This window comes from Theropithecus gelada, chromosome 12 (genome assembly GCF_003255815.1).
Source record: "Theropithecus gelada isolate Dixy chromosome 12, Tgel_1.0, whole genome shotgun sequence".
Classification (NCBI taxonomy): Eukaryota; Metazoa; Chordata; class Mammalia; order Primates; family Cercopithecidae; genus Theropithecus; species Theropithecus gelada.
This window is the reverse complement of record NC_037680.1, coordinates 105786395-105801995: the sequence shown is the minus strand read 5'-3', so window position 1 is coordinate 105801995 and position 15601 is coordinate 105786395. Positions and strand designations below refer to the sequence as shown.

General features: G+C 40.0%; 1 protein-coding gene across 4 annotated transcripts in view; it reads left to right on the top strand.

Moving 5' to 3' along the window:
* The window catches only part of PID1 (phosphotyrosine interaction domain containing 1), a 252883-nt gene that overhangs the window by 113072 nt on the left and 124210 nt on the right, over positions 1–15601 (top strand). For 3 of the 4 annotated variants that reach the window (XM_025405260.1, XM_025405261.1, XM_025405262.1), the window contains one exon: positions 5972–6118. The exons of the other annotated variant lie outside the window; for it this stretch is intronic. In XM_025405260.1, the coding sequence (XP_025261045.1) occupies positions 5972–6118 (147 nt within the window). The remainder of the gene's footprint in view (positions 1–5971; positions 6119–15601) is intronic. 4 annotated transcript variants of the gene reach the window in all.

Sequence of the window (15601 nt, the reverse complement as noted above, 5' to 3'; positions counted from 1 at the left end):
ATGTGCCAGGAACTGTTTTAGGCCCTTGTGATACGTCCTTGAATAAAATAGTTTCCTATGGTGCTTTTATATTCTACTGGAAGACAATAAAGTAAACAAAACAAGTACATAATCTTATAGTGGTGATAAATAGGGATAAATTGTAGGAATAACAAAGCAGGGACAAGGAGTAGGCAGAGATGAGTATATATGTGTGGAAACTGGCTACACAACTCATAGGGACCAATGTCAATGAAAATTCAGTGTTTCTTTTTGAAAAAGCAGAAGCAGCATACCATGGAAGGTACCAAAACATAAAGCTTTTTAAAAATGAATCTTTGTCTGGAATAGTCCTGGTGTTTTTAAAATTATTATTTGCTATTTAATGCTGTTCTAAGTAAAGAAAAATTAAACATTTAGATTCTAAGCATGAAATTTATATTGTGCAGTGCCTACTTTAAATGCAAATGTAAGGATGGGAACAGATAAATTATCCACTTTGCATTTTCTAGTTCATGCCATATTTTGTTTTTATTGGAACAGTGAAAACACTGCACAAAACTAACTTACCTGTTTTTATCTCACTTCTTGATACGTGCACTTTCTTTTTATTATTATTATTATTATAATACGTTAAGTTCTAGGGTACATGTGTACAACGTGCAGATTTGTTACATATGTATACATGTGCCATGTTGATGTGCTGCACCCATTAACTCGTCATTTACATTCGGTATATCTCCTAATGCTATCCCTCCTCCCTCCCCCCTCCCCACAATACGACCTGGTGTGTGATGATCCCCTTCCTGTGTCCAAGTGATCTAATTGTTCGATTCTCAACTATGAGTGAGAACATGCAGTGTTTGGTTTTCTGTTCTTGTGATAGTTTGCTGAGAATGATGATTTCCAGCTGCATCCATGTCCCTACAAAGGACACAAACTCACCCTTTTTTATGGCTGCATAGTATTCCATGGTGTATATGTGCCACATTTTCTTAATCCATTCTGTCACTGATGGACATTTGGGTTGATTCCAAGTCTTTGCTATTGTGAATAGTGCTGCAATAAACATACATGTGCATGTGTCTTTATAGTAGCATGACTTATATTCCTTTGGGTATATCCCCAGTAATGGGATGGCTGGGTCAAATGATATTTCTAGTTCTAGATCCTTGAGGAATCACCACACTGTTTTCCACAATGGTTGAACTAGTTTACAGTCCCACCAACAGTGTAAAAGTGTTCCTATTTCTCCACATCCTCTCCAGCACCTGTTGTTTCCTGATTTTTTAATGATTGCCATTCTAACTGGTGTGAGATGGTATCTCAGTGTGGTTTTGATTTGCATTTCTCTGATGGTGAGTGATGATGAGCATTTTTTCATGTGTCTGTTGGCTGTATGAATGTCTTCTTTTGAGAAGTGTCTGTTCATATCCTTTGCCCACTTTTTGATGGGGTTGTTTGTTTTTTTCTTGTAAATTTGATTGAGTTCTTTATAGGTTCTGGATATTAGCCCTTTGTCAGATGAGTAGATTGCAAAAATTTTCTCCCATTTTGTAAGTTGCCTGTTCACTCTGATGGTAGTTTCTTTTGCTGTGCAGAAGCTCTTTAATTTAATTAGGTCCCATTTGTCAATTTTGGCTTTTGTTGCCATTGCTTTTGGTGTTTTAGACATGAAGTCCTTGCCCATGCCTGTGTCCTGAATGGTATTACCTAGGTTTTCTTCTAGGATTTTTATGGTTTTAGGTCTAACATTTAAGTCTGTAATCCAACTTGAATTAATTTTCGTATAAGGAGTAAGGAAAGGATTCAGTTTCAGCTTTCTACTTATGGCTAGCCAATTTTCCCAGCACCATTTATTACATAGGGAATCCTTTCTCCATTTCTTGTTTCTCTCAGGTTTGTCAAAGATCAGATGGCTGTAGATGTGTGGTATTATTTCTGAGGACTCTGTTCTGTTCCATTGGTCTATATCTCTGTTTTGGTGCCCCCAGTACCTTGCTGTTTTGGTTACTGTAGCCTTGTAGTATAGTTTGGAGTCAGGTAGCGTGATGCCTCCAGCTTTGTTCTTTTGGCTTACGATTGTCTTGGCAATGTGGGGTCTTTTTTGGTCCCATATGAACTTTAAAGCAGTTTTTTCCAATTCTGTGAAGAAACTCATTGGTAGCTTAATGGGGATGGCATTGAATCTCTAAATTACCTTGGGCAGTATGGCCATTTTCACAATATTGATTCTTCCTATTCATGAGCATGGTATGTTCTTCCATTTGTTTGTGTCCTCTTTTATTTCACTGAGCAGTGGTTTGTAGTTCTCCTTGAAGAGGTCCTTTACATCCCTTGTAAGTTGGATTCCTAGGTATTTTATTCTCTTTGAAGCTATTGTGAATGGGAGTTCATTCGTGATTTGGCTCTCTGTTTGTGTGTTCCTGGTGTATAAGAATGCTTATGATTTTTGAACATTGATTTTGTATCCTGAGACTTTGCTGAAGTTGCTTATCAGCTGAAGGAGATTTGGGGCTGAGATGATGGGGTTTTCTAAATATACAATCATGTCATCTGCAAACAGGGACAATTTGACTTCTTCTTTTCCTAACTGAATACCCTTGATTTTCTTGTCTTGCCTGATTGCCCTCGCCAGAACTTCCAACACTATGTTGAACAGGAGTGTTGAGAGAGGGCATCCCTGTCTTGTGCCAGTTTTCAAAGGGAATGCTTCCAGTTTTTGCCCATTCAGTATGATATTGGCTGTGGGTTTGTCATAAATAGCTCTTATTATTTTGAGATATGTTCCATCAATACCGAATTTATTGAGCATTTGTAGCATGAAGGGCTGTTGAATTTTGTCAAAAGCCTTTTCTGCATCTATTGAGATAATCATGTGGTTTTTGTCTTTGGTTCTGTTTATATGCTGGATTACATTTATTGATTTGCATATGTTGAACCAGCCTTGCATCCCAGGGATGAAGCCCACTTGATCATGGTGGATAAGCTTTTTGATGTGCTGCTGGATTCGGTTTGCCAGTATTTTATTGAGGATTTTTACATCAATGTTCATCAGGGATATTGGTCTAAAATTCTCTTTTTTTGTTGTAGCTCTGTCAGGCTTTGGTATCAGGATGATGTTGGCCTCGTAAAATGAGTTAGGGAGGATTCCCTCTTTTCCTATTGATTGGAATAGTTTCAGAAGGAATGGTACCAACTCCTCCTTGTACCTCTGGTAGAATTCGGCTGTGAATCCATCTGGTCCTGGACTTTTTTGGTTGGTAGGCTATTAATTATTGCCTCAATTTCAGAGCCTGCTATTGGTCTATTCAGGGATTCAAGTTCTTCCTGGTTTAGTCTTGGTAGAGTGTAAGTGTCCAGGAAATTATCCATTTATTCTAGGCTTTCTAGTTTATTTGCATAGAAGTGTTTATAGTATTCTCTGATGGTAGTTTGTATTTCTGTGGGGTTGGTGGTGATATCCCCTTTATCATTTTTTATTGTGTTTATTTGATTCTTCTCTGTTTTCTTCTTTATTAGTCTTGCTAGCGGTCTATCAATTTTGTTGATCTTTTCAAAAAAACCAACTCCTGGATTCATTTATTTTTTGGAGGGTTTTTTGTGTCTCCATCTCCTTCAGTTCTGCTCTGATCTTAGTTATTTCTTGCCTTCTGCTAGCTTTTGAATATGTTTGCTCTTGCTTCTCTAGTTCTTTTAATTGTGGTGTCAGGGTGTCAATTTTAGATCTTTTCTGCTTTCTCTTGTGGGCATTTAGTGGTATAAATTTCCCTCCACACACTGCTTTAAATGTGTCGCAGAGATTCTGGTATGTTGTATCTTTGTTCTCATTGGTTTCAAAGAACATCTTTATTTCTGCCTTCATTTCGTTATGTACCCAGTAGTCATTCAGGAACAGGTTGTTCAGTTTCCATGTAGTTGAGTGGTTTTGATTGAGTTTCTTAGTCCTGAGTTCTAGTTTGATTGCACTGTGGTCTTTCCCTCACTACTTTGCCTTCATCTTACGGATGAGTAAGGAAGGACTGAAAGGAAAAGGAACTGTGTCTGCCCCACCTTTCCCTTTCCTTCTGTGTCATCATTTCAGCATAGGTGGTTGCCTTGTAGAGGGCAATAATACAAGTGGGAAGGATGTAATAGGATTCCGTGATCATTCCTGTTTCTTAGAACAAGGCTAATTTCTTTCTGAACTTGAAGCAAGTTGTGGTTCCAAGGCATGGCCTCTTGGGGCTGTGCATGCCCCTGCTTCTTTAACTCATAGGCTTAAATACTTACCTTTTACTCACTTTGACTCTTGCTAAATTCCTACATGTCATGAGTTCAACAGAATTCTGTCTTTATGGGGCATGACTAATGCTCTGTGAAGGTGGGTGGTAAGGATGGGGGATGCACACACTGTATGTTTCTTATCCACTCACATCTGTGCTCCATTGTCCCATCAGACTTCCCTTACAGAACAGAAGTTCAAAATAAAATTATTAAGACTTTCTATATTTTTCTTTTTCTTCTTTTTTTTTTTTTTTTGAGATGGAGTCTTGCTCTTATCGCCCAGGCTAGAGTGCAGTGGTGCGGTCTCGGCTTACTGCAACCTCTACCTCCCAGGTTCAAGTGATTCTCCTGCTATAGCTTCCCAGGTCACTGGGATTACAGGTGCCCGCCATCACGCCCGGCTACTTTTTGTATTTTTAGTAGAGACGGAGTTTCACCATGTTGTCCAGGCTGGTCTTGAACTCCTAACCTCACGTCATCCCCTTTCCTTGGCCTCCCACTTTCAAGATGGAGACATTAAGCCAAAGGCATTCAATCAAGCATGGAGTCCTTCTGAGTGTGAGGTCCTACTAAGCACAGGCTGCAGGCACATGGAGCCAGGCATGTGTCTGTGTTTGTGTGCGTATATGTATGCTGACTGCTTTATATTTTGATGAGGAAGGGCTGTCTCATGAGGTGACATTTGATCACAGACCTCAAGGAGGCGAGGAAGCAAGACTTGCAGATACCTAGGACAGGAGCAACATGATCAGGGGTCCTAAGGCACAGGTGTCTTTGGTTTATTCTCAGAATAGTAAGGAGGACACTGTGCCTGGACCCCTACTTGAGAGGATGGGGATGGGGGATGAAATCAGAGAGGCAGTAGGTCCCTGAATCATGTGTGATCTCAAAGGCCAAGGTAGGAACTTGGAATTTTTCCATGAGGAGATGGGAAGACATAGGAGGGTTTGAGCAGAGGTGGCATGGCACAGTTAGGTTTTAGAAGGATCTCTCTGGTGATCGTATGGCAAATCTCTGTATAGGGACAAAGTGGGAAGTGATGGGGACAGTTTGGATGTCATTATCATAGACCAAGAAAAGGTGGTCTTAGACTGGGTGGTATGGATAGCAGTAATTGAATCTGGTTGGATTCTGAGCGCCTTTCACAACAAGAGCCAACAGAAGTTGCATATGAAATGAATATTTACCTAGGGTCCTGGCCTGAGACAGCAGATAAAAATGGTCTAGTGTAAAGTAGTGAATTTCCTAAGATTCTACAGCATGAATGAGCTTGGGAAGGCAGAGAACAGAAGTCTTGTATACTTTTTCATCTGTTATCCTTCCACAATGTCTTGACTTTTCCCAAAATAACCCCTGTAACATCCGCTTCCAAACATCTTGTGTAGCTGAAGCTACATGGATTCCATTGCCACAATTTCATCTGTATACAGTACCTTGGAAGAGCTTCTCAGAACATAATGTCCTGGGTGAGGTGACTTTACCACTAAGTCAAGTTTCTGTGGACTCTGCTTAGGAATTGACTGTCTCCACAGTTTCATTTGAATGACGTCCTGAGGTCCTAAGAAGACACAGTTCCCCCTCCTCTGTTTTACTAAGTATCTCTTCGCTTCCTGTAATAGAACGGAGTCAATAAAACAAACAAGTTGCTATTGGGTTTAATGTACAATTGCAGGACATATAAGTCTAAGTGATTAAACTACATATGGCTTATTTGTCTTCTTTTCAGCACTTTCAGACCATGCTGAAGTCTAAATTGAATGTCCTAACACTGAAAAAGGAACCTCTCCCAGCGGTCATCTTCCATGAACCAGAGGCCATTGAGCTGTGCACGACCACACCGCTGATGAAGACAAGGACTCACAGTGGCTGCAAGGTATGGGGCACGTGGCCAGCATGGGTTCTCTTGGTGAGAGAGCCTCAAGGATGTGTGGGCTTGAGACTTGTGTTTCACAATGGTAATCATTTTTAAGAATGAAAACATAAAATGACCAACAAAATAAACTCACGAATGATGGTAGACTGAATTCATATCCTGTTTTATTTTTCTTAATGACATAACACTACCACTTTTGGACACCCGTTAAAGACCTGGGTTTTAGTATATGTGAATAAAATTGTATTCTCTCTGTGATTTCTGTAGCTCTGTGGAACTTTGGAGTTCACAAGAAAAGTTTTGTTCTTAATGATAATTCTTCCCTTTGTTCTTTCAATCTGAATAAAACATATCTTAAAGAATGGAAAAAAAAAAAACCACAAAAAATCAAGTTTTCTAACAGTTATACTCTCCAAATCCTTTAGGGATAATGTTGCATTTTTGCTTTGCTTCAGTTCTCAAAATTTATACTAATATTCATGGCTCAGAATCCAGAAAAAGCATTTTTAATTTATGCAAACTTTAATGCCAACATGGAAACAAAACTAGAATATAATTTTGGTAAGCTTTGGACTTTTTCTCACATAATATTCTCTTTTGCTTGAGTTGATGAATATAGTAATCAATTTAGAGATCACAAAGAATATGTTTTATCATCAGAAATTTCTTTTGAGTAGTGGAAATAAAATAAGGGACAAGGAAAATGCATTTATATATGGATTTCTTTCATAACTTTATAGATACACTCCTTTCCTTGTTGCTTTCCTTATTGCTTTCGAGATACACTTCTTTTCCTTATTACTTAGTGTTAAGGAATCAGTTCTTGCATAGCTGTGGTCAGGTTGGCGTCTACAGCAATCTTGGGTGATGGTGGTATGCACAAAACCTCACCCACATTCATTCATTCCACACATATTCATTGGGTGCTCACTGTCTGACCGGCACAGAGTCACAGTGTGGGCAAAACCCACCAGCATCTTTGTGGGATTTAACTGCTAGCTGAGGGGCATGGGAGGAGAAAATCGAGGTAAACAAGCATGATTAGCGAGAGATCCAATCTGTGAAGAACTTGCAGGAGAATCTTTCAGGCAAAAGAATAGGGCATACTAATTCTATGAGGTGGGTGGTCTTGGTATATTTGGGAACAGCAGGGAATGGGCCAGTATACCTGAGAAATTGAGAAAGTCATGATGAGTGGTGGCGCTGGGTGGGGAAAGAGTCTTGTGGTCATGGTGAGTTTAGGTTTCATTCTAATTACGATGGGGGGTGGAATCATCGGTGGGATAAGGGAAGTGAGCTATGTGACTCATTTTGAAGTGATCTTAAATGGTAATTCTGATAAGGTGACTTTCCAACTTCCCAAGAGCTATTGTCAGTGGCTCTGCCTTAACAGGAGAGAGTGAATCAACAGAACTGGCGTTAGGTCCATTGCATTTAATGCTTTTGGTGAATTGGTGATATAAGGGAATTATAAAAGTACTCATTAAATTTGAAAGTGATCTGAGATCAAATTTGTTATACATTCTTCAGAAGATTTATTAATGCTATTTTGATTTCTGATCCTGTGAGGGAAGATGGTGCCTCAAAGCAAGATGATATCAGTAGGGACAAGTATATGGAGGAGAATTAAGTGTGATAAAGCCTATAAAGTACATTTAAAATGGGAAGAGCAAAAACTACACAGTTTTAAAATAAAAATACCTAGCAATCTGACAATCTAATTTATATATTAAATAAATGTGTGTGTGTTTGTGAGAGAAAAATATTTGCTAGAATAAAAACCATCATTTTTCTGAAAAGGATTATAGGGTTCATGTCTCATGGACTATTTTTTCTGTGTACTGCCTTAGGTTGTGCTCATTTATTTTAGTTTTAAAAGGACGTTGAAAAAAAAATAGTAGGAATTCAGAAGAGTGTGCCAAAGAGGGCAAGGGTTGCTTGTGCTGGCCTCGGTATGTGTGGCTAGCTAGACAAAGGAAATAGGCAATGATTTCATTTGGACACCAGGAAGAACTTCTGCATTCAAGGAGAAAAACACATTCCACTCGACTATAAAAAATTTATGGACTCTCCATCCCTAGAAACCTTGAAGAGGCGATTTCAGGCATAGATAGTCATAACCCTGGAGTCAGGAATCTGGGCCAACACCTCTTGAGGGCTTTTCCAGCATTATTGTTCTATCTGAAGGAAGAAAACCTGCAACATGTAATTCTCCAAATTGTATACTATCAACAGAATACACTTAAGTTTTAACTGGAAATGTACTGGTGTTTTATTCTTTAGTTCTCAAGGACAGTGTCACTTTTGTGTTCTGAGTTTTGTTAAAAAAAATTATCTGTTTGAACCTTGAAATTTTGGTTTAAAATCCTTTTAGATCTTCCCCAATTTTTTCTGATCATCTTCAAGAACAAAGTCCAGTGTTTCCTCTCTGATTCTTGCAAGTAACTTAGCTCACAAGATGCCAGCTGCAGAAGGAACGCTCTCTCGGGCTCACGCCTCCCGGGATAATGAACACAATGTAGCCCAGGCCCAGCTGCAGGGCCAGCTCATGGGACCCTCGGCCTTCACACAGTAGTTGCTCTTTTTCCCTAATAGCTCTTATAATTTTAGGTTTGGGGAAGGAAAGAGGTAGGAGGAAGCAAAGGAAAGGGGAGTTGAAAATGGGTTATGGCGAGCACCATTGAGACCCTAGCTCATCTCAGATTTCCCATTTTCCACTGATCTGTATTCTCCGTGGGTGCTGACGGGAGTGCCTTGCTAGGCTATTCATGTTTCGGGCAGCTGGGTCTTTGTGTGTTCTCCTCTATTGCAGCCACTTTTTTTTTTTTTTTTCTGGAGTAGAGTTATTTAACTGTACAACCCACTGCAGTGCATTAGGACTCTTGTTGGAGCTGTTTGGAGTATCAGACGCTGTGTGTGATTTTGCTGCAGCAATCCTGGCTTGTCACACCTTTCTCCTCCCATCTAGCAAGATGGAATCCTAGGTGGCTTCAGCTTGTTAGCAAACATTTATTGAATTAATAGTCATTGAAAACCTACTGTGTACATGGTATTGTGGAAAAAGGAATAAACATAGGTATTGTGGGGGATGCAATGTATAACCAAATAGAGGGAATAAGACAAGTGCCCAAATAAATAAATCACAAGTACTTCTGAAACTTGTGTGAGTATCAGACTCCCCTGGCAAGCAAACTCCTGTACCTTCTTCCCAGAGATTTTGACTCAGACGCTCGGCTTAGTGGTGGGGAACAGGAGCCTGCACTTTCAATTATACCATGTAATTTACATGAAGGCGAACCATGTTTGGAGGTTGAAGTTCTGAGCTGCAGAGTCATGTGACAAGAGCAATGTAAGTGACATGAACAGACACGTAACCTGGGAGGTGGGGAGTAGGATGGAAAATGGGATTTGGTGGATTTGCTATCGCAGTCCAGAAAGCTGGCTTCTAAGGAAGAACTGGGCTCTGGAATTACTGGATCAGATGTCAGCACCGTGTGTGCCGCCTTATCCTCCAGCGGGAGCTGCCCTCCTTTGCATTGAGACTTGCAGCTCCATTCACTGAAGTTCTCAAAGCCTTCACAAAATACTGATAATAATAATGACCATAGTAATAAAAAATCGAAATAGAAGTCTTAATAATACAGAACTGACACTAAAGAACACGTGTGGATTAATGCATTAAGCAGTCATCTATGTACTTTTCATGGCATAGAGCCATTTCATCCTCATGGCAACCCAACGGTGTAAGTGCCAGGTGTAACCCTGTTTCACAGATGAACTAGTTGAGGCGTAGAGAAGTTCATCTCAGTGTCCCAGCGTCCCTCGTTAGTAACTAGCAGAGCCCAGATTTGAGCTGCAGCATTCTGACTCCACAGCCTGTGCTCCCCCCACCGGATTCCACTGCCACTGAGTGGGTTCCATGTCTATCCACAGGTGTCTCTCGAAACAGGTGAGCCAGTTGTGTCATATGATTTTGAGCAAGCTGTTTCTTTTCTGCAGGCTTCTGCTTTTGCATCTTTCATAGGTCAATATCAGGATCTCATGGACATTATAAAAAATTTAAAAAAGAATTTAAGGGCTAGTTGATTTGGCAGGTGAGTTGTTACACACTCCTTAGTGAATTCTGAGTTTCTTGCCTACCAACCCATCCTGCTGTCTTTCTTCCAAATGTCCAAGGCTGGAGGATTTACCTTGTTTAATTGGATTGGAATTTTATCTTTTCTTACAGAAACCAGAAAGCATAAGGAAAATACTAAAAATATCCTGTAATTTTACCCAGATATACCACACAGATTCTCACATTTAGTTTTCTTAAGAAAAAGGCAATCTACAATGAAAAGTCATATGCCTTGTAAAAATTATATGTGTAGATATATAACCAACGCAAAATGCCCACTGAGTTCCTATATGGCCATGTGGATGCTGTACAATACCCATTCCACAGTGCTTATACTGTTAAAGCAAAATAGCAGCAATGTTGTCACAAACAAACTGATGCATAATTGGGGATTTAGCACATAACATATGTCTTTTATTTAAAATGTTTTATAAAGTTTGTGATTGCTGCTAATTTCTGAGCATGAGAATTTCTCTGAGTTGCAAAAGGGAAGTAACCTAGAAGAGATATACCAAGGGGAGGCGTGTGTGTAGGAACAGGAAAAGCAGGATCATTAGCAGTTGTTGACATGGGTCTCCTGTTTGGGACTGAATCTGTCTGCCTTGATTGGGAGAGTCCCTGGCTGTCTTTCCACTACATCCTTTTCATCTGGCTGGTGGGGCCAGTGTCTGAGGTCAGCCCTGAGGGTTGGCTTCAGGGGGAGGCTTCTCTTGGCCCCCGAGGCAACCTTGGATGTCAGTGGTGAGCAGGCTGATTTAGCATGGTCTCTTTTCTTTTCTTCTTTCCTTTCCTTTCCTTTCCTTTTCTTTTCTTTTCCTTCCTTTTCTTCTCTTCTCTTTTCTTTCTTTTCTTTACTTCTTTCTTTCTATCTCTCTCTCTTCTTTTTTTTTTTTTGAGTCTCTGTTTGCCAGGCTGGAGTGCACTGCTGTGATCTCAGCTCACTGCAATCTTTCCACCTCCCAGGTTCTTCTGCCTCAGCCTCCTGAGTAGCTTAAATTGGAGGAATCTGCCACCAGGGCCGGCTAATTTTTGTATTTTTAGTAGGAGTTTTCACCTTGTTGGCCAGGCTGGTCTTGCACTCCTGACCTCAAGTGATCCACCCGCCTTGGCCTCCCAAAGTGCTGAGATTATAGACATGAGCCACTACCCAGCCAGAATGAGATATTTCTTTGTGCTCCCCTTCCTTTCTGTTCCCTCCCATCTTAGGCTGAGGGCGTCCATGTCTTGATTCTGTAGCCTATCCAGCAGTGCTTGTTCCTTTGTCCTTTACCTAGTGTCCCACCAGCCCCTCACCTAGGCCTGTGCTCACCATGTGCTTGGCCCTATGTACCCAAACCTTGCCTCCTCCTGAGTGAGGCAGTTGGCCTGGCTTGATGTGAAGCCCCACCTAACGGCACTACTGATATCTTCCCATTTGTGAGGGTAACTGTCGAACAAACTAGTTTCCAGGAAGGAGTTAATGATCTGTAAACCATAACAATTTTTATATTGCCTTTTTTGAGATTCCGTGCATTCAGGTATAACAGTAGTAGTCCCTTAGCTCTGAGGAAGGAAGAGATTGATTACAGTTTCATGGAACGGAGAGGAGATGTTTCTGAGCTGAAGGCTTTGCAGGTAACCCTCAAATACTACCATGGAGTGCTTGTGTAAAATGGCCAGTCTGAGAAGTGAATTCCAGTACTCCAACTTATCTCATGATATGGACTCTTGATTTGAATGTAGGTGTATTTGAAATTAGCATCACGTGTATCTGATTTCTACACCTAAATCTTTGGGTTCCATTGATCAATTACGTATTTCACTTGAAATAAAGTCATGTTTTCTCATTTTTTCTCATTTTAGACAAAGGGCCATTTTTTACTCCTTAACGCAAATGAAAATGTTCGTTTTATTGTGTGACCATCCTCATCACATGCGTCTCTATAGCTCTTTCTTGGATTTTGGGCATTTATTGAATCCTATTATGCCAATTATACAGACTTTGTTTTTGCAAGGTAAGTTTCTGACTTCAATGTCAAGACAGAATACATGTATATATAATATATGAATATATTATATATATATGATTAGATTCAAGCCTGTGGTTTCCATTGATTATTTTAATCTAAATTCAGAGTGATTGATATTTATTTTCTCTTTATACTTTCTTACACTTTCCTGTAAACAAATCAAAACATTCACTTCTGCTTGTCTCCTCAAATGCAGGAAGCTAAAGTTTGTATGAGCTAACCTTTGTTGTTTCAGAGACAAGCTTTTATTTTTCTGCAATTTTTACCCTTTGTAGACTTGTAAAAATTTTTTCCTCTCTCCCTCCCTTCCTTCTTCCATCCCTCCTTTCCTCCCTCCCTCTCTTTTCCCCTCCCTCCTTTCCTCCCTTTTTTCCTTTCTCCCCTTTTTTCCTCCTTCTCTCTCTCCCTTCCTCCTTCTTTTCTACTTTCTTTCTACATCCACAAGAATTTATTGCACATTGTCAGGATTGTTCACTCGCATACAGACATCTATCTGCCTCTGATACTTAAGGACCAAGGAGCCAGCAGAATCAATGGAAAAGGAAGCTTTTGAAAACTGGAGGAATCTCCCTGTCCCCAGCAGGCACTTAAGCCACCTTCAGCCTTGCCCCTCCCTCTCCACCCTGTCCAGTGCCCATTCTCCTAACCTCCTTGTTCCAGTCTCAGAGGAGTCAGGGGAGAAAGTGGAGATGGCTTCAGGGTTAACTGAAGCCTCCATCTATTGTTTGAGTGTTGATCTTTAAATATATGTTCAAATACAGACTCCTTATGTGACTGCTAGTGTACCTAGAGGTTTTAATGTAAACTTCTTGGCCACAGGTCCAAACTTAGAACTTTGAATTCTATACTTTGGTTTTTCCACTGACAGCCGTGGTGGCTTCGGTAAAGCTCTTTATCCTCTGTGACCTCACTTTTGTTATTTGTTGACTAAAGTCTTTTCATACTAGGAATTAAAACTTCTCAGCTGATACAGGTGTTTGGAGTGAAGATTGTAACTTTGCCTGGTTTCTCTGGTTTGCCACATAGAATTGACCCTCCCTTAACGCTTGTTGAGTTGGATGACAGACTTGTTTATGGGGTCCCTCTTAAGATTGGTGGGTGCAGTAGAGCTGTTGTCCCATGGAGGGATTCTCTGGAGATCCTTATTTCCAGGTGCCCCATACTGTGAGGGCCATAGCTGTAAATCCTTGTCCTTTTACTTTAGAGAGTCAGATTTGACATTAAAGCCTAACTTTTGGGCAAATGGCAAAGATTATAATTTTCTTACTAACAAAATTAGTCTACTTCTTGATTTTAAAAACTCCTGGGATTATAAGTTATGCTGCTATAAAGACACATGCGCACATATACTTATTGCGGCACTATTCACAATAGCAAAGACCTGGAATCAACCCAAATGTCCATCAGTGACAGAATGGATTAAGAAAATGTGGCACATATACAACACAGAATACTATGCAGCCATAAAAAAGGATGAGTTCGTGTCCTTTGTAGGGACATGGATGCAGCTGGACACCATCATTCTCAGCAAACTATCGCAAGAACAGAAAACCAAATACCGCATGTTCTCACTCATAGGTGGGAATTGAACAATGAGATCACTTGGACACAGGAAGGGGATCATCACACACTGCGTCCTATTGTGGGGTGGGGGGAGAAAGGAGGGATAGCATTAGGAGATATACCTAATGTAAATGACGAATTAATGGGTGCAGCACACCAAGATGGCACATGTATACATATGTAACAAACCTGCACATTGTACACATGTACCCTAGAACTTAAAGTATAAAAAAAAAAAACCTCCTGGGAGATCAGCAAAGATTCATTAGTGAAATAAATGGGAAAACCGTCTAAGTGTTTAAATGTGTGAAAAAGATAATATGCAATTTTTGTTCAGCAATACTATGAAAAATATGCAGTCATTAAAAATTTTGTTGTAGAAATTATATTGGCATGGAAAATATTTATAATGTATTAAGTATATAAAAAGTTGATTATAACATGTTATTAGTATCCATTTTTATACAATAATGTAAAATAAAATAATTATATGTCAACATTCGTAATAGAATGCTGGACATATATACTAAAATATGAACAGAAGTAATCTCTGGATAATAAAACTGGGGATAAACTTTTGATTTTCCTACTTTTTTGCTTATTTGCATTATCTAAATTTTTAACACTGAAGAAAACATGTATTTGGATGTTTTAAGTTTGTCTGGGAAGTTTATAGGAAACTCCATTCTAAATGGAACGTTTTGGAAGAAAGCTCCAAGTCAGTGACTTAGACATTTGTTTCTTCTCTGTGCCCAAATCAGAATTTCATAAGTTTCAGGGAAAGTGACGTTTTTCCATTTAACGTGTGATTTGTCTGGTGTCAGACTTGTCTCATGTGCTCAGCATAGTAATTGTAAAGCTACTCAAACACATTTGAAAGAATGACATACTGGTTTGCTGAAGGCTCCTTCCTGGCAAAATTAGTGGCTTAAAACAACAGAAATTTACTCTCTCATAGAGCTAGAGGCTGGAGGCCACAATGAGCATCATGGGACGGAAATCCAGGTGTCAGCAGGGTCATTCTCCTGGAGGATCTAGGGAGACAATCCATTCTTTGCCTCCTGCAGTTTAGGAGGCTGCAGGCATTCCTTGGCTTGTGGGTACATCATGGCAATCTCTGCATGGTGGTCATGTTACCTTCTCTTCTGTCTATCAAACCTCCCTCTGCTTTCCTTTCTTATAAGGACACTTGTGAATGGACTTAGTGCCCGTTGGATAATCCAGTTATCTATCTATCTTAGGATCCTTCATTTTATCAAATCTGCAGAAAGGCTTTTTCTTTGTAAGGTAGCATTTATAGGTTCCAGGAGTTAGGGTGTAATGTCTTTGGGTGGCCATTATTCACCCTACTACAGATGGTTCTCTTATAATTGGGGAATTGTAAAAATGTAAAAATTGTCACACACACACACACACAATGTTCATAGTTCATCTTTGTTTCTTTTTAATTTTACTTTAAGTTCTGGGATACATGTGCAGAACGTGCAGGTTTGTTATATAGGTATACATGTGCCATGGTGGTTTGCTGCACCTATCAACCTGTCATCTAGGTTTTAAGCCCTGCATGCATCAGGTATTTGTCCTAATGATCTCCCTCCCCTTGCCCCTGACCCCCCGACAGGCCCTGGGGTGTGTTGTTCCCCTCCCTGTGTCCATGTGTTCTCACTGTTCAACTCCCACTTATGAGTGAGAACATGTGGTGTTTGGTTTTCTGTTTGCAGCACTATTTACAATAGCCAAGACTCGGAACCAATCCAAATGCCCATCAGTGATAGACTGGATAAAGAAAATGTG